Source organism: Fistularia commersonii, chromosome 15 (assembly GCF_037954325.1).
Source record: "Fistularia commersonii isolate RoL2024-O1a breed Wild chromosome 15, RoL_Fcom_v1.0, whole genome shotgun sequence".
Taxonomy (NCBI): Eukaryota; Metazoa; Chordata; class Actinopteri; order Syngnathiformes; family Fistulariidae; genus Fistularia; species Fistularia commersonii.
Window position 1 is genome coordinate 2,525,609 of NC_141298.1, and position 17,723 is coordinate 2,543,331.

The window sequence follows — 17,723 nt, forward strand, 5'->3', positions numbered from 1 at the left end:
TCAGGGGCATCCTCATTGCTTCAGGGCAGGTTCCAGTGCTAGCCAGTAGAGAGGGAGATGAGAGGGGAGTCCCTCTTCATCTGGTAAAGATCCTGCCGTTGGGCAGCTTTCACGCTCCACTGGTTGATCCTTCCAGGAAGTGGGGGGCGGGGGTTTGGGGTATGCGAAGCCCCTCGCAGAGCCTCAGCATGAACTAAGGCTGCATGCTGAGCCCAAATCAAAGGGGGCAGTCTGTCCTTAGCCTGGGGCAAGTCGAATCTGATGTGTATGACCAGACAGACATTGGTAATAGAACAGCTTGTCAGACTGATGCTGATGCCTATATGGCGCACAGTATCCAAATGGCCTCACTGGGATGAATACAACTAGGTTAAACGCTGTTCACAGTGAGGTCATATTGGCACAAACGATCCAAACCAAGTTCATTTCGAGGACAGGAAATTATATGACCACTTTACCTATGAAGTATTCTACTTTAACAAAACCTACGAGTTGGATTGGATTTTTGGAAGTTTGGGAAATTTCTCGATTATAATGTGGCAAGTCACGATTGGGAATGATCCCTAATTTTGGTACATTAACTAGTTATAATAACGTTTTCGTGGATTTGTATATTTTTTGTCTTTCAGTGTGCAGCCAGTGAGTCCAGCCCTTCAGATGAAGAGCCTTCAATTCCGTAACATTGCCCCAAAGGCCCCAGCCGCGGTGCCCTCATCGACCTCTGCGGTCCTGTCCTGCCAATCTCCCTCTGTCCTCCTTGAGGCTAGCACTGCCTCCAGTCCCAAGTCGATCATTGTACCCACTCAAAACTATGCACTGATGCAAATAGCGGGTCAGGATGGAACGTTCTCACTGGTGGCACTGCCCCCTTCTGTCACCTCTCAGACACCACAACAGCAACCACAACAAACCCAGTCAATCCAAAAGAACCTTAAGTTACCCATTCCAAGATATCAGTCGTTGAGGAGCAAGGGGAGCACCGATAAGGTCAGATCATCACCACTAGCTGTGAGGGGGAAAACTGCCTCCAGGGTTGCTGTGACACCACAGACAAAGGCACTGGGGAGTGGGGCCTCATCAGTGATGAAAAAAAAACAAGAGGAGTCCAAGCACACAAAGGAAACTGTGGTTCCCAAAGAGGAACTTTCTGAGCAGGTTATTTTCATTGATCCGGCCCCTTCCGACATTTCTGTCACTGCTGTGCTCCCAGACAATGCTAGCCTGTATCCAGGATCCCAATTGGAGCGAGCACCAGATGGCTCTGAATGTTCTGCTGCAACTAGCCTTGCACAGAATATCCAGTATCCCCCTGCTGTTGTCAGAACTTCTCCAGGCAAGTCCCAGGAGCAAAGTTCAACCGCGGTGAGGCTGTGCCAGTCTAAGCCGGCTGCAACTCAGTCTTCAAGCAGTATCACTGTCCTGTCCCCAGCTATCTTCAGTAAGCCAGTCCAAATAATCCAACCCCCACCAAAGGGTAAACTGCCCATACTGCCCTACTCTAAAATGAAAACCACCCTCATCCCAGCTGCTAAGCTCAGCTTTACTCAGGATCAGAAAGTTGTATCGAACCAGAGAGGACTGATCAGCCCCCTAGAATCTACACCCAAAACCCTGGAGACAACTGAGGCCCGGGGTCACCAACCAGTGCAAAAATCTACTCCAGAGCCCCAGTGCAAGACCACAGCCACCGCTGTGACCGGTACCCTCCAGAAACCCCCTGGTAAGAAGCGAGGGAGGAAGAGAAAAACAATGGAAGACATCTTGGCCTTTGAGGCCCGAAAAAAGAGGTCCTTGTCCTTTTTCCGCAGAAGAGTTCCTGAGAAACCATCAGCAATTGTTCTAAGCTCCAAACCAAAAGAAGTTGAAATCTCAAAGAAGTACCGCAGCATTCGACCCAAACCAATGTTGGTCATGGAGACAATTCCGCAGCTGGTAAGTTTAGCTGCTATTAATCCAGACGGTCAAGAACAGGAGCTAGTCCTTGGTCATAAGCTTCCCGCACCAAGTACAAACAAGGACCTGGACTGTCCCCCTCAACAAGCCCCTGTTGCCCTTCACGTAAGAGGCACCTCAAATCCAAGAGTGTTCATTGGAAGCCGTCCACTCCACCGCTGCCCCACCTGCAGCCGTTGCTTCCAGTTCAAGCATCATCTCCAGAGCCACATGAACAGTCACACCAATAGCAGGCCGTATGTCTGCCCCGTGTGCCGCAAAGCATACGCACACTCTGGTAGCCTGAGCACCCATATGAAACTTCATCACTCTGAGGTGCGACAGCGTCGTTGTCTGTGCTGCGAGTTCTGTGAAAAGTCCTTCGGGTATGTCGGTGTATACTTCAGTCATCTAAGAGAGGTGCATAAGGTGGTGCTAACTGTGGAGCCGTCCATCAGCCATCATGAAGAGGATATCGAGGGGTAAGCTCACTATTGGTTAATATTGACTGTACAGCAGTGGCTTCTTAACATATTTAACAGTATATGCAACCTACAACCAAATGTATTTTTTCCCAACCCTTTTTTCTAAAAAACATCTTAATAAGATTCACCAAATTTTATTGTCAGTAAGCTCAAACCAGACTGTCCCTACATGTCGCTTCCGAACCCACCACAGTATATTCCACACCGCTTTGCAGTTACTATTGGTGCCTGTAGTTTTTTGTTGTTTTTTTTTAATCTAGAAAAACAACTCCTAATGCAAGAGCTACATATTGTTGCTGGACTTAAATCATTACGGTGTCCATTTCTGGGAGCAAGCTTTTCCTAATAGTCGGTGTGATCAACCTTTCTGCTCTTCCCGCCGATAGGGCCTCCTCTCCAGATACAGATGAGCAAGATCGTGAAGAACCCGTTGAGCTGCAGATAAAATGTGGACGTTGCCAGGCAATCACTCCAACATTTGCTGATATGAAGATGCACCTGCTCTACGTGCACGGGGAGGAGATCCGAATCAGACTACACGAAGACCAGCTTCTACGCAGCGGTCGGGAGGCCGAGAAGGAACTCGTAAAACACGCCGCTCACTACTGGCAGCAACTCAATGAAAAGCGCAACCTGGTTAAGTGTGGCATCTGTGATGAGGAGTTCATCTCCTTCTCAAAGCTCAAGAGGCACATCACGTCTCACCACCAGGGGAGGAAGGAGGACAACAGCGGGACTTTCTCTTCACCCGACAGCGTCGAAAGCCTTGGGTTGCTCGCTGCCGGTTCAGCCTTTAACTGCGTGCTCTGCCGCGAGGTGTTGGACACTAAAGAAGGAATCATGGAACACTGGAGGAGTTGCCACAACTGTGAGCAGCCCAGCCTTCTATGGGCCGCACTGAGTTCTTATTCTGACCAGGAAGAAGCTGAGGCAGATGAGGATTTGGACACGCCTGCTCCAAGCCCCCATTAGCCAACCTAACTATTGGATGGTTATGGAGCTCCATCGTAACAGCTATTCCTCTAACCTGCTCGGTCCCACAGGTATCAATCAGCAGCTAAGGGAAGGAGTGTTTCTCTTATGGGCTCTATCACCAGTTTTGTATTTCACCTCAAGAGATTCAGAACATTGATACTTAAATAAAAATCATATCCAGCAAATTTTGAAAATTATCTTTGTTTTACAGTTCATAAGGGAAATTCACTCCTTTTCAAAGAATCCAAATTTATACAACTTATTGTTTTCATGTCATCTCTTTTGATTGCACTGTTTTTTTTTTGGGAGTTCATTTTGTTTTCGAGATATGTATTTAATATTGTTTTAACAAATTAGACTATTTTTCTACTGTTTATTTAAGAATGATTAAATGTCATGCTGTCATAGTAAACCTATCCATGAAAATCACCAAACACATGGCATACCTGTCTGTGGAGATTCTCAGTCATTCAGTCATCCAGTCATCCAGGTCATGGTGAATTCGTGTCAAAATCTTCGTTGTGGCAACTGGACATGTTTCACTCCGAGAGTGAGGGATGGGGGATGAAACGACAAGAAGATATTGACAAGAATTCAACATGGCATACCTGTTTAGCGCTGTTCAGCCTTGAAGGTAGTTTTGATTTTTTTCCAGATACCATTCTCCTGTTGGAATTTTACACCCATCTATATAACAGTGGCATTTTATTTATGCTATGCAACAGTAACTGTTTTATCAAAGGTGCCATATCATGCTTCTTTTCAATAGTTTTTTTTCTCTTTTTTTATCATGAGGTCCCCAACACTTGTCATATTAATTGTGTGCTTCAAATACCACTCAGAGGTATTTACTCCACACTATATTGCCTCCCCTGTTTGGGACCTTTTCAGGACAAGCTGTTTTATATGTCAGTCACTTTAAAAAATGCAAATGACCTGCTGCTCAGCACGCCTACTCAGGAAGTATAGTCAGCTTTTGGCCATGCCTCCATGTAGTTCTTTTATTTATTTTTATTTTTTTCCCCGCCTAAGTGTCTTCGGTGCTTAGGTGTGATGATTCATGTGTAATTCGTATAGGTCATATCGTTTGTGCAGGCTTACGTGAACATCAGATACCCCTTTATTTGTCTCAAAGTTGGGAAAATGCATTGTTATTGCAATTTATGAATGGCAGAAGGTGTAAATATAAGTTTTAGTAATACTTAACATAAACTATGAGAGACTTTTTAAAACAAGTATATGACAGTTATATTCATATAGACTGATGTGGCATAACGTTATTGCTCATCATGCAGTCAAATGGAACAGTACTATTAGATAATAATGCAAAAATAATACACAAGAATAAATTGCTCCAATGGCATAGAATATTGCTTTTGTGCTTTTGACTCTTAGCCTTTTCTGTTGGTGGTTGGTGCTGGTCTGCCAGGATCTGCCAGGAACCGATGTTGGTTGTATATCCTGGAAACTGCAGAAAGAGAGGACCCCCTAAATTCTTGGTGATGGAGTGTTACTGAAAGAGTTCTCCAGTGATTTCAGTATGTCCTAGTATGAGAGGTATTAGCCTCCTCCTTTCTACGCCATACAAAATTGAGGATGACAACACTTTGTCAAACCAGGTATGAAGGAGTAACAGCTAGAGCATGTTTTGGGTCTCCCTGTAATTTTCAGTTGTAGTTATGAATGAATCCATCCTTATTTTTTAGATGTAAGATAGCACCGTCTCTGGTTGAGGATGAGTGAGCATGCCTTTGGAAGTCCAACACCAACTCTGGTGTTTCCCACTTCAATCTGGAGCTGGTTCCTCTGAAACAATTATGCAGAGCAATGCATTGGCCCGCCGGTACTCTGCGTTGTTCCAGTCCATGATCCTGGCTGAAAATAACAGTTGTTGGAGATGGCATGTATGGGACTTGTGGAAGAGGTTTGCGATGTAAAATGTGACATGGAAGTACCAGAAGGCCTCTTGTGCCGCAGACAACCATATTTGATGCAGTCTTGTGATTTTTGTAACTGAACTCTCAGTGAAAATCCAGGATGTGAGTTCCTGATCCATCCCTGTATATTCCGACCTATCTTGTAGAAGTGGTGGCTCTGTTTTGTTGATAGCTTAGGAAAATTACAGAAATAAATTTTGTATGGCTGTTGGAAGGAGGAAGATGATGGTATCGTCCAAACACGGAAGGCAGATAAAAATGTGATAAAAAGCAGCCTTCCAAGGTTCTTCATTGGTCGGGTTCTTACCTAGAGCTATTAGGTCATCAGGATGTAGGGTGTTTGGCACCAGGACTAAACGTGTTTCTCCAGTTAAAAAAAAAAAAAAAGTCGCACTCAGTTGGTCCTCACAAGACTCGAGGAGTCTCGAAATGAAGCTGGCTGGTCCCACAGCCTTCTTCACCCCAATGTTCCTAAGCTCTTCTCTCATCTGAGATTGTTTATAAAAATGATTTTACTTCATTAATCCCTTGCAGGAAATTCTTCTGCAGTGTCTTGCCCAACGGCACTTCGGCAAGGTTAGGAGAAGCACGGAAAATTTAACCGGGAATGCACAGTTTCAAGGACAACGGCTCTAAACCGCTGAGCCACGACCCCCCAGATGCAATCAACTGGAGCAGGATAGCAGGGGGATGGAATGAAGGATTGAGGGGTGAGGGGACGGGATGTGAACTTTGGCGAATAAGCAAGAGAAACTTGTGGCGGGGGCTACTTGTTAGAGGAGCAACAGATGATGGGGTGGCCTCAATGCAGTGATTCATCAAACGGTGAGGCTGATGAAATCTATTTACAAAACTAGTTTGGATATATCACCCATTTCTGGTCCACTCCAGAATGGGAGCCTGTCACCCCAAGACGATCTTCAGGCCTCTAGACTACACTGGCATGGTATTATTACCTGCTGGTTTTCCAACTTCCTCCCTGGGATGTCTTTTTCTTCCATAATCTTCCCCTTATGCTGGCTTTGTACAACCATTTCGTCCTACTAGTCTTTAAATCCTCACTCGACGGCTAGATTATTCTCCTTAATGTCTTTAATGGCTTTATGTGGGTTGATCGAGGGTGTGTTGCTTAAAAAAACCAGCATACCACTCTGGTGGGTGCAGCCCAAAACTGAAATTTACAGTCTTTAATGCAGACTCTTAAACTGTCAATATCCTTCCTATTGAAAACCGACATAGTTTTAGCTAAAAAGCCTTAAGCTTTGCTGGACCATCTTCTCCCTGTGTTGGTTCCCCACATGTCAGGGGCTTCTGGTTGTGGTCTCATTTTCCCAGAGGAGGGAACCAAGAGAGGACCACCAGGTGTTCCAAACTGTAAATAGAACAAAAGGTCCACTAAGTGGTTGTAATTAAGTGTAGTTATCAAGATACAGGGAAGTGGGGGGAGGGACTACAAATTAAGTGAAATGAATGAGCTGATACAAAAAGAAAACTGAGTAGGAGCAGGACTTGATATAACCGTCGGCGTTGGTGACTGGCGAGTATGTTTGGCAATCAAAAGCACATAAATGAAAAAGAACAAACAAAAGGGTGTAGGGTTTTAGTGTAGCTTTATCATTTTCAAAGTGAGCATTAGATGGAGAATCCAATCATTCAGTTCCGAAAACCGAGGTTACTTTAAATCCAAGTGGAATAATAATTCACAGTAGCTGTGAACCTATTTAACAGAAGGGGAAAAAAGACTTAGTTGAAGTTGAACCCAAACTACTTGTACTGTAACCTGCTAAACTGCTGACAACAGTTAGGATCACGTCAGCAACCTTTCAACACCAATTTGGTTTTAAGATAATGCCGACTTTTTCTAGTAAATGGCAGGCTTAAGGGGAGGTGATGTTTTAGCAAAAGTGGATCCAAGTGCCTTCTCATCATTTCAAGTGGCAGAAAATAGAGATATTACATGAGTTTTGATTTGACTCCCAACGCGATGCCTACTGCTCCGGATGCTGGGACCATTGGATGGAACCAGCAGGATCACCTGTTGAGCAAAGATACAAAAAATCAGTGGGTTGGCTCAAGCAAACTGGTCTGCGCTCCCCCTTCCCTTCCTTTTTTATTTTAGTGGCAGCTCAGTAGGTGCAAATCTACATACAAAAGTTATTTTTGCATGATATGGGACCTTTAAGTATCCCAGTTACTGTCTCGGCCATCCAGATCTTGTCTAAATAACATTGCAGGTCATTCTCTCATATTCTGTACTACCTGTGTCGGAACGTCTCACCTAATCCTGCCAGTACACCACAAGTCTGATGATTAGGCTTCCATCACTTGAAGTAAAATTACTATTTTCTAATCACAGTGTAGGAAAAGAAACTATCAAACAGCATCCACAACAAAAAATAGATAAATAAATCATTCCCTCTCCGAACACCACTTATTTAATATTGACAATCTTTTAATCCCTCTTGGGTTTTTTTTTTTTTTTGGTTAGAAATCCTATTTATATCCTCTTTCATATGTCAGCATGTGTAATTTGTGTTTTGTTTTGTTTTGTTTTTTTCAATATGGGTCAACTGTGAAAGCAAATCTCATAACAAGGGCATGATGTCTACTGACAGACAGGTAGGTAATTTTATTGTTTCTTTTGGCCTTGGATTAATGTAGTTCAGAGGAAATCTTTACCTGTTCAGTCCTCAAATGCTGGCCCCATAAAGGATATTTAAAAATGTCTGATTCATGGCGGTATTTGGGTTCTCTGACAGCTTGGCCCAATGAACATTCCCTCCAGGATTTTGCAAGAATTTTTAGAATCACCTGAATTCATTTATATCTTTTCTATGAAAAAAAAAGTCTCACTGCAAGTTGCAATGCTTTCAGGTGGCATTTTCCTTTTTTCAGTGATTAAACCAGAGGACCTGTTACAACTTTAAAGAAGTAGTGCTTGTTTTATATCACTGAAATTGACAAAAATCTTATTCTGATGTGAATACAGTTCCAAGTATGGCACGGAAGTTTGCCGAGCCTCAAAATTCTAAAGAACTGTTTGCATCTTAACCAAAAACCAGAAAGGGGACATGGTATGTTTCGACAACCGGCACGAGAGACTTCAGAGATCAGTGCAGTTTTCTGGGTAAAGTGCCGTTTTTGGTCCAAGAAAACAAAACAAAACCGCAAACTATTGAAATTTACAGGGATAAGACAACTTTGTGTCACTGTTTGTGCTTACAACATGACGGATTCCTGGATGGACTGAATAGGGTAGCTCTTTCCTAACCAGCAACTAAGCAACATCCTTGAGGCCTTTTGAAGAAAAAAAAAAAATAAAAACGAAAGAAAAAAAGGAAAAAACAAAATACAATGCTATGTGGCTTATCAGTATGGTTCTTGTAGGCCGAGATCTATCTTGACTTGTTTATTATTGCCTATATGTGTATTCTGTGATATGCCAAGGGTCTTTTCACACTAGTGATTGTAGAGGTAAGTTCTGCATTGAAGCTTATTAACCACTGACAGAATACTGTATGTTGAGTTAGTACAGTTGTTGTTAACAGCTCATGTATGCACCTGTGAAATTGTGTGCACCCAGACTGTATGACCAGAGTTGATATTGTTCAGAAAAATATGCTATTTTGTACTCTAGATTAATACGGAGGTCTTTTAGTGTATTGATGCTTGTGGTCGATCCTCAAAGAACCAGCACTGCAACGTCGGATATGTTCGGTTCTTTTAGCGCCCTTGTTTCTCGGCCAAGAGGCGACTGCGAGAAAATTAGCTGTTAACATTTGTCTGTGTCTATCTTTCATATGAAGAAAATAATATCACAGGGTCAAGTGAATGTACCTGAATGTTTTTAAAAAAAAAAAAGAAATACCCTACCAAAAGTATACATCTATGCTATGTAGACTAAATCTATTGATATATATATACACATATATATAGATATATTGAGAGAGAGATATATTTACATAGAGTAACTAGTGAATCAGCTGCTTTGTTCAGTTACAGTGGGCAAGGAAACCTAGAGATAAATGATCACTTTGCCAAACCTGGCAATAAAAGCCATGTAGAGACACAAAATGCAAGACTGTGAATGAAGGGTGCAGCACTGATGTGCACACCAGAACCACAGAACCAGGGTAGTTGGAACGACGGGGCATTCATCAGTGTCTGTCCTTTTATTTCCAACAGCCTCAACACTAACCAGGAAGTGACGCAATTTAAGAGTCACGCTTAGCTGTACTACAGCTTAGAGTGAGTAGTAACACAGACATACTTATGACTATCAGCACAAGTCTGAAAACAAAACTCTCCCACGTTATGCTGGCTGTGTCCAAACAAGAGGAAAAAAGGCTAAATGTGTTTTTGTTCATGACTGTTTGTGTAACTGAGGAACCTGATGTTAATGAGAATAAAGATATCCTTTGTTGAGGACACTGTGACTGTTTCCTTATAATGTGAGACCCCCCCCCCCCCCCCCCCCCCAAAAATGTTTTCCTCTATAATTAACTGTTTAAGATTAAGTTTTGAAAATATTAGAATATTAGCCAGTTGAGCACAATCAAACAGGAATTAACCAATTATTCTGTTTGTATGCCAACTTCTTGGTAGCATACTTGGTTGAATAACAAAAAGAAATTAAATTGATTAAAAAGTTTATTCATTCAGTAGCTATAGTGCTTATCCTGCAGTCGGGCTCATGGGGAGGTCAGAGCCTATCCTAGCTGTGATTGGGCGCAGTACACTCTGGATCGATCAGAGGGCCACAGACATATTCACTCACTCATTCACACATCTGGTCGGTGACACTACTGCATGTTTTTGGACAGTATGATAAAACCCACGCAGACCTGGGGAGAACACGCACACTCCTAAACAGAAAAGCCCCCTGTTAGAATCGAACCAGAGACTTTCTTTCCCTGAGGCGCCGACCACTGTCCCACTGTACCATTCAACTAGTGTATTTGGCATCCTAATTTATGAAATTACTAGAACAAGCATCAAACTATGCAATACTCAGACAGAGATATATCAAATTTACCCAACATATATTTAGATTTTTCCAACAACAATCAAATGCAGCAATAATTGTTTCCTGGGCAAAGTGTGAATTATGGGTTGTCACTGAGCTCTGAAGCACTACATAGTTGTAATGGGACAGAACACAACTGTAATATAATAATAATAATAATAATAGAAAGGGTAAACCGTGAGATCAAATGTATCTATGAAACAAGGTACAATGTTATTTGGATTTATGACATCGGCCAAATGTAGATGACTTTTATAATATCAGTATGCTCATTTAATCATAAAGAGTTGTACTGTATGTTCATTGGACAGTACTGCTTCTGAGGGTCTTATTACCCAAATATGCAGTGATGCTTTGAAGTTTTATATTTCTCAACGATTGATGTTTAGATCCAAGTTTTCGTCTCAAAACTCTGATGGAATGATTAGATCTTCATTCAGCTCCATATCATGATAATAAATCAGCTTTATGTATTTGTGTTATGAAGCCACCACATCAATTTGCCACTAATTTCCACAAGTTATTATTATTAAATAATAATGTTATTATTATCATTATTATTAATAATAATAAGAAGAATGATAATAACACTAATTATTATAAATTATATTAATAATTATTATATAATTATTATGCAAGATGTCTAATGAAAAAAAAAACTAAAATTCAAAATCCTGTATACCCAGCATATAATATGTGTAGGTGTCGTGAAGGAGTGAAGGGCGGTGCGATCAGAGAGGATTAAGAGAAGGGGGTTAATTTAGATTTCAGTGCAGAAAGGTGTGTAGTGGATGCAAAGTGGGTTAGCCAAAGGGCTTTTATTAGGCTACATCTGCTTCACCTCTGTCCATATGTCAGCTTCATCATCATCAGAACACTTTGAGACCCGTCGAGTGTAGATCACATCTAGGTCTGGATGTAGATGATGCAGTAGATGATGAATAACACAAGAAAAGGTGTAATTTATAATTCTTAGTTTAAGCTATATAACATTGACTGTGTCCAATGTCTTCATTAAATACCCCTGCTTGGATTCTTGACCTATCCTGTTCCGCCTAATATTTCACCCTCCACACTATGGTTTGCCCTTGGTCGTTGACCCAACTGTAAATTTGAACAAGTTAGTTGTGTCTAATCCAAACGACAAGTAGGTCAGAAAGGCTTACAGTTGATCCATGCTCTGCTTCTCAATGTGTTTAAAGGCCATAATGGTTTCCATTTATGTCAACTGTCAATGTTGAATCTTTTTTGTGCCATCGCTTAAGCATTGTGCTTTTGTTATCCCCAAAGTTGATCTCTTTGGACTGTGATCGAAAAAACGTTTCAAAAGCACAACACGAGAGAGATGATTTTTGAAAGTCTAAAGAGGAATGCGACATGACTTGCCATGTCTTAAGAGGAATGCACAACAGCATATAAGCTTTCTGCCTTGTAATGGTGTCATATTTAATGAATTGAGATGACTTTAGGACTGTCTTTCCCCTCTCTGCCTGCTTCTCCTGCTCCCAAACTACTGATGATATCCATTAAAACAAAAATTCATCGCAAAGTAATGGCAGTCACTCACTGTACTTCTTTTATTTCTTCCCTTATCGTCAAGGTCATTACCTATAACACGGTGCGACACAGATCCTTCACATTTATTGAGCGCTCGGCTTTTCGAGCAACTGTCAGTCCCGCAAGCATCTCAACAAGCTTGAACTTCGTCAAGTACTTCAGAAAGACTCCCGACGTACCAAATGAGAGTGACTCCACTTCGGCTGGCTTTTCGACTGTGGCGGAACTCAGATAAAGCAGCAACATCAGTACATACCGGGGCCCAATCTAGCATCGCCATCGCACTACATCGCAGGCGCAGATAAAAAGGAAAGCGCTATACGGTGATGCATATTTCCCTTTAATCAGAGGTAAAGTGTAGCACAGCCGTCACGCTGCACTCCCACCTCACTGTGGCTCTCAGGGGGACGGGGGGGGAGATCAAAGCATCACCCCCCACCTCCTCCCGCCTCTTCTAGATGATCAGTGGGGAAGAAGCAGAACTGGAGTTTGCTTTCTTTCTTTTCTTTCTTCAGGTCAGAGTCTTTGTGCTACACCCACCTCAACATCCTGGAAGTGTGTCAGTGGAGGTGACCTGTTATTTTAATCCTGAAGATGTTTTTCCAGGAATAATGAACTAACCTGTTCGCTTTCCGGTGTCATTCCACCCAGATGTGGAACCTCAACTGCCAAACAGGGTGGTTGGAGACTTTGGATGACAGATGAACCGCCAGGCTCATTGGGTCACTGCGTCAAAGTCCCACAGAGACCACTGGACTTGTTCACGTTTCCCTTTTTTTAATTTTTTGGCTAACAACAGCCAGTTCACAGCAACATGACGAGTTCAATGCTTTTGCTCACCTCATGCTTTTGATATAATACCCAGTTCAGGGAGATTTGTACATTCCAAATACATATTTTGGACACACTTTTAAACAAGTATTGTATTCTCTTTCAAATGTTGAACCCATTATTTTCATCCAGGAACTTCCTTGGGTTTTGTTCCCAGATCTTTAAAACAATGTTCCTTTAATGATTTATAATGTAACTGTGTCTTAGAAAGGGCGTGGAAAACCCAGGATTTGTTCTCAAAATTACGAGAAGAATGAGAGAAGTGTTTATGAGGAGGCAAAGTGGTTATCACATACAGAAACTCCTGCATTAATGGGTGCAACATACCTTTTTCGGCCCGTTCCTAGCTGTCTCCGGCTGACGTTAATACTGGCCAATCAGATGTCGGCGACAGCTCAACAACTGTGATCCCTTCCTGCGGTCTCTGGTTGTCTATTGTTTTTTTCTTTGATAAATGTTATGGCAAATGGATTTTCTCAAATTTTTAAAGACGTTTCTATCGAGAGAACCGATAAAGCCTTTGGTAAAGCCCGAGCCTTTGTGAGATGCTGCACGTCCAGGTGCTACAATCATACACTGGTATATGGCTTATTTATTATTTTTAAGAATTTGACTTTGCCTCACTGCACCCGTTTTTATCTGAGACCTGAGTTTTTCCCCCCAGTCATTGTCAGGGTACGCCACAGTCCTTTAGACAACATCAACATATGTACGGGTACTTTGAAAAACTGTAGTAGGAAGAACTGATCTGCACAACCCTGACCTACAAGCCAGCACAACAGAACTGTCCATAACCTTGATATCATGGGGAAGAGGAGTATTAGTCCAGATGACTCCCGGCCTTCATCATCTCTGGAAGAATATCATTCAAAGCTAGTGTGTTGCCTCTGAATAGCTTCTTAACTACCACCATGAGTTACAGCAAAATATTTGTAAGGCTTCTGCAGTCTTTCACCTCTTCTCCCTTCAAGGATGATGGCATGTCTCTCGGGTTCCTGCGAGTGTCGTATCCATGGCATGATGTTGTCCAAAGTCAAAGTCAACAGGTCGCCACAGTTCATCTCCTCAAAATCCTCTCACTGTTGGGATTTCCTCCTCCATGGCAAAAGATATCTGCAATGTGTATGATTCCTCTCAAACGTTCCTAGTTTAACTCTGCGTGAGCACTGACTACAGGATTCCTAGCTGCGGTGTCTCTTGAAGACACCGCAGGCAAGTCATCAGAGTTTATCTGAATGGCTCGCCTGGAACCCAAAGTAGGACCATTTCGCTTTCGGAGACCCAACGGCGGCTGATGTCCTGACAACAGGGATCCAGGACCTCAGGGATGGACGAAGCCCGCACACGCTGAGGAGTGTGGAGTTTGTCAGAACATTATTATGGGAAAATATCTTATAATCACAGGGTAGAATGCCTTTTTCCCCTTTGTTTGATGTAATGCAGGGAAACCCACACTTTCTTGGCTTGTGAGCTACTTTTTATATGACCTATTCAAAATAATCTACCAACAATAAAAATGCGTAATATATTTTCATTTACCTTTACAGTAGAACAGCGGCTTAGGAACGCCCCTAATCAAGAACAAATCGTGAACAAACCTCAGTCCACGAACACACAACCAAACTCATGGACTTTCCGCCATGTGGCATTGTCGCTTAGTGGCAGTCGTGTGTGGTACTCTGTGTTGTATATATTGGTCATCATTGTTGTATCCTCATTTTATAACAGTTGTTTTCTGTAAGTTGGCCTTAATTATGGCTACCAAAACGTTTAAAGCCTTAGTGCTAGTGGTGTTAAGAAGAAGTTAAGAATTACAGTTGAACAGGGAAATAATAGCTCAACATAAGCAAGGTTGTTACAGATCGAGACATGCACTATGACATGGCCAAGAGAACCATCTATACAATCCTGAGGAACAAGGATGCACTAATGATGGCTGATGTGGGTGATTATGTCAATGAGGCAAAGGTTTTAAAATTTTAGAAGAAGTAGAAACGTGATTGTGAGTTAGGGTTAATGAAGGCAGCTTGCTTGAGAGAGTGGTAGCGAGGGTCTCATATGCAAGAAAGTTCTACTTTTGGATGCTGATTTAGTAAAGGAAATGTGAGTACAAGTGCTGGCAAGAAGAGAGAGAACACCAGAAACACAATAATTGTTAAAGTTATCTTTAATTCTTGTCTGTATTTTTGTCACAAATGGACCCATAAAAAAGAGAAGGCATCAATGGGATAAGCATTCAAGTCAATGGGAAAAAATTGATCTGGTTTGCAAACTTTTCAGTTTGCAAATGGAGTCAGAAAACAAATATATTTTTTGCTGAGGTTCTACAGTATAATGCGTTTACTTAATCTGTGTTGCAATGCAAAAGCATTTTTGGCCCCTACCTTACTCTGATGCACTGAGTACTACAGATGCATTATTTGCTTTGAGAATGCTAATAGAGAGGTACAGAGAAGGCCAGAGGGAGCTGCATTGTGTTTTTATAGACCCAGAAAAAGCATATGACAGGGTGCCAAGAAAGGAACTGTTATTGTATGAGGAAGTCTGGAATGGCATAGAAATATGTTAGACTGGTACAGGACATGTATGATAACTGAGACAGTGGTGAGGTGTGCTGTAGGGATAACGGAGATGTTCAAGGTGGAGGTGGAATCAGTTCTGAGCCCCTTCTTGTTTGCAGTGGTGATGGACAGGCTGACAGATGAGATTAGACAGGAATCTCCATGGACCACGATGGTTGCAGATGACATTGTGATCTGTGGTGAGGGCAGAGAACAGGTAGAGGAGAATCTAGAGAGGTGGAGGTATGCACTGGAAAGGAGAGGAATGATGGTTCGACGGAGCTGCATTGTCCAGATAGTAGTTATTATACATCTCCAAATGATAATCAGTCGTGGTGGAACAGTATTTGGATCGAGATCTTTGACTGGCCGTACTGTATGTCGGTCAAGTGGAGATTGATGATTGGCGAACAGTTATTGTTTCAATGACATGTGATCCACCCACACTACCTGTACTGTAGTGTATTCCGTCACCTGCGGTTCACTAATTTCTACGTTGCACCATGTCCCGTGTATGGTAGAGTTTATTTTGATTGACTTGTCGACCGCAATCGTCGTGTTCGGCACCCTGGTTGTAATGCGACAAAGTTTGAGGCGTCGGAGGTCTTGCTAAATTGGCAGCTTTTGAGAAGTTCAAGAGAAATATTATAAAGAATTGTCACAAAGGATCACAAACAGTAGCACAAGTAGCACAAACAACGCCTCCCCATATATTTTTTGAGCTGAGATTAGTAAGGCTGATGTAATTTATTCTGTTGAAGTATTTGTAAACGATGCCTGATGAGGGCGGCCGTGGTAGTGGTGGGGCGAGGGGGTCTTTATACTCCAGGGCCTATTGGATTCTTGATCTGTGTCTGAGTGTCATGAGTGAGAGGACGCCAGAAGAGATTTATGGCACATTAAAATGTGACCCACAATGACCACAGATGTTCGACAACAGTCTCAGTGAAATAGGAGCACAACGTTTAGTCCGTTTTTTCTTTCCCTCTCAGTGGCTCTGTTGCCAGTCCGTCTTGATACACTAACACCCGTGTCAACTCTGCCAGCACACGCAATACATGGGTGATACGTGTGAGCAGCCTTCAAAGTGGTTCTATAGTTTCATCAATGATTTATAAAGCCTCACGGTTGTTGAGACTTAGATGTACAAATCGGTCATCCCATATGTTTGTTCTCTCCCTGCAGCTCCTTCAATCTGGAGATGCGATCCGCCCTTCCCTTCCCATCCCGTCCTGTCCCATCCAATCCCATCCCTGTCATCCGTTTCCCCGCTGCCTCTCGGTCTCAGGTTTCAAAGCGTCCAACCCTGTCTCGCCCTCCCAGATTAGTCATCTAATGAGCAGCAGGGCTGATCAGGTGAATAATTGATGACGGGAGGCTGGAGAAAAGCATCGATTTGAGCCGCGCTGTGGCTCCGGAGCAGGGAACAAGACTCCTCGGGAGGATCAGCAGGTACATCACTGCGACTCAGTTGAAGTTCAGATTTGAGGATTATGCCAGTTCGTGCCATCTTTTGTCATAAAAAGACAGCTCTGGGTGATCTCAGTCATGACGTTTACAAAAAAAAATGCTAATTTGAATCTATTTTCTGCATATGAGGTCAAAAGGGATAAAGCCTATAATTGTTTTTCACCAGAACCTCCAAGACCCCTGTTTGACTAAGCATTCATGTGTTTTGCAAGCAAAATGAAATGTTCATCTAAAAAAAAAAAAAAAAAGAAACCAACAATTTGGTAAATATTGATTTTAAACTTGTCAATGGTTGCAGAGGGAAAATTGTGCTTTCAGTTTTGATTTCAAAAAAGTTCTATCTCCGAAAATACACTGGGCATTTCTGTGAAAACATTTTATGCTGACATTCCTGCTAATATTTAAAAGTCAACTTCTCAGGTAATTTCTTGGTAATGTGGGGGAGATCTTCTAAATGTCTTTTTTGAAAATTTATTTTCAACTTTAACTTGCTATTTTTTCATGTTTGAAGTTATGAGCTTGAAGCCTGTCCAAAAAAGGAAATTGGGCATTTGGAGACGGAATGGTTTGATAAAAAAAAATGTGTTGGGCTGCATAAAGAGTATGTAGAAGATCAATTTTCAAGTGGCAGAATGAATATGTAGAACCAGGGACAAACATCGGTGGTGTAGTTCGATATGATATTCTTCCCCAATTGTCCGACCAACATTTTTGTCTGACCGAACGTCTGTCACTCTCAAAATGGAGATCATGAATTATATATGACCACACAGATAGCAAACATATAAAGTCTCTTAGTGGAGTTCAGCGCAGGCAAAGACTCTCGGACACGTGAGTTGCAGAGACTCAGTGGGTTGACAAGACAAGCTACATTGGTTCATTAGAAAAACACACACACACGAAAAGACGATTGTTGATTTTAGAAAAAAATATCCAAACTTGAATTGAA

At 42.1% G+C, this 17,723-nt stretch overlaps 1 protein-coding gene across 2 annotated transcripts in view; it reads left to right on the forward strand.

The window, feature by feature from the left end:
- Window positions 1–9,754, forward strand: part of znf438 (zinc finger protein 438) — a 59,377-nt gene extending 49,623 nt beyond the window's left edge. For both annotated transcript variants that reach the window (XM_086160411.1, XM_086160410.1), the window contains 2 exons: window positions 630–2,414; window positions 2,804–9,754. In XM_086160411.1, coding sequence (XP_086016537.1) covers window positions 658–2,414; window positions 2,804–3,389 — 2,343 coding nt within the window. In that variant the 5' untranslated portion in view covers window positions 630–657 and the 3' untranslated portion in view covers window positions 3,390–9,754. The remainder of the gene's footprint in view (window positions 1–629; window positions 2,415–2,803) is intronic.
- The last annotated feature ends 7,969 nt before the right edge of the window (window positions 9,755–17,723 follow it).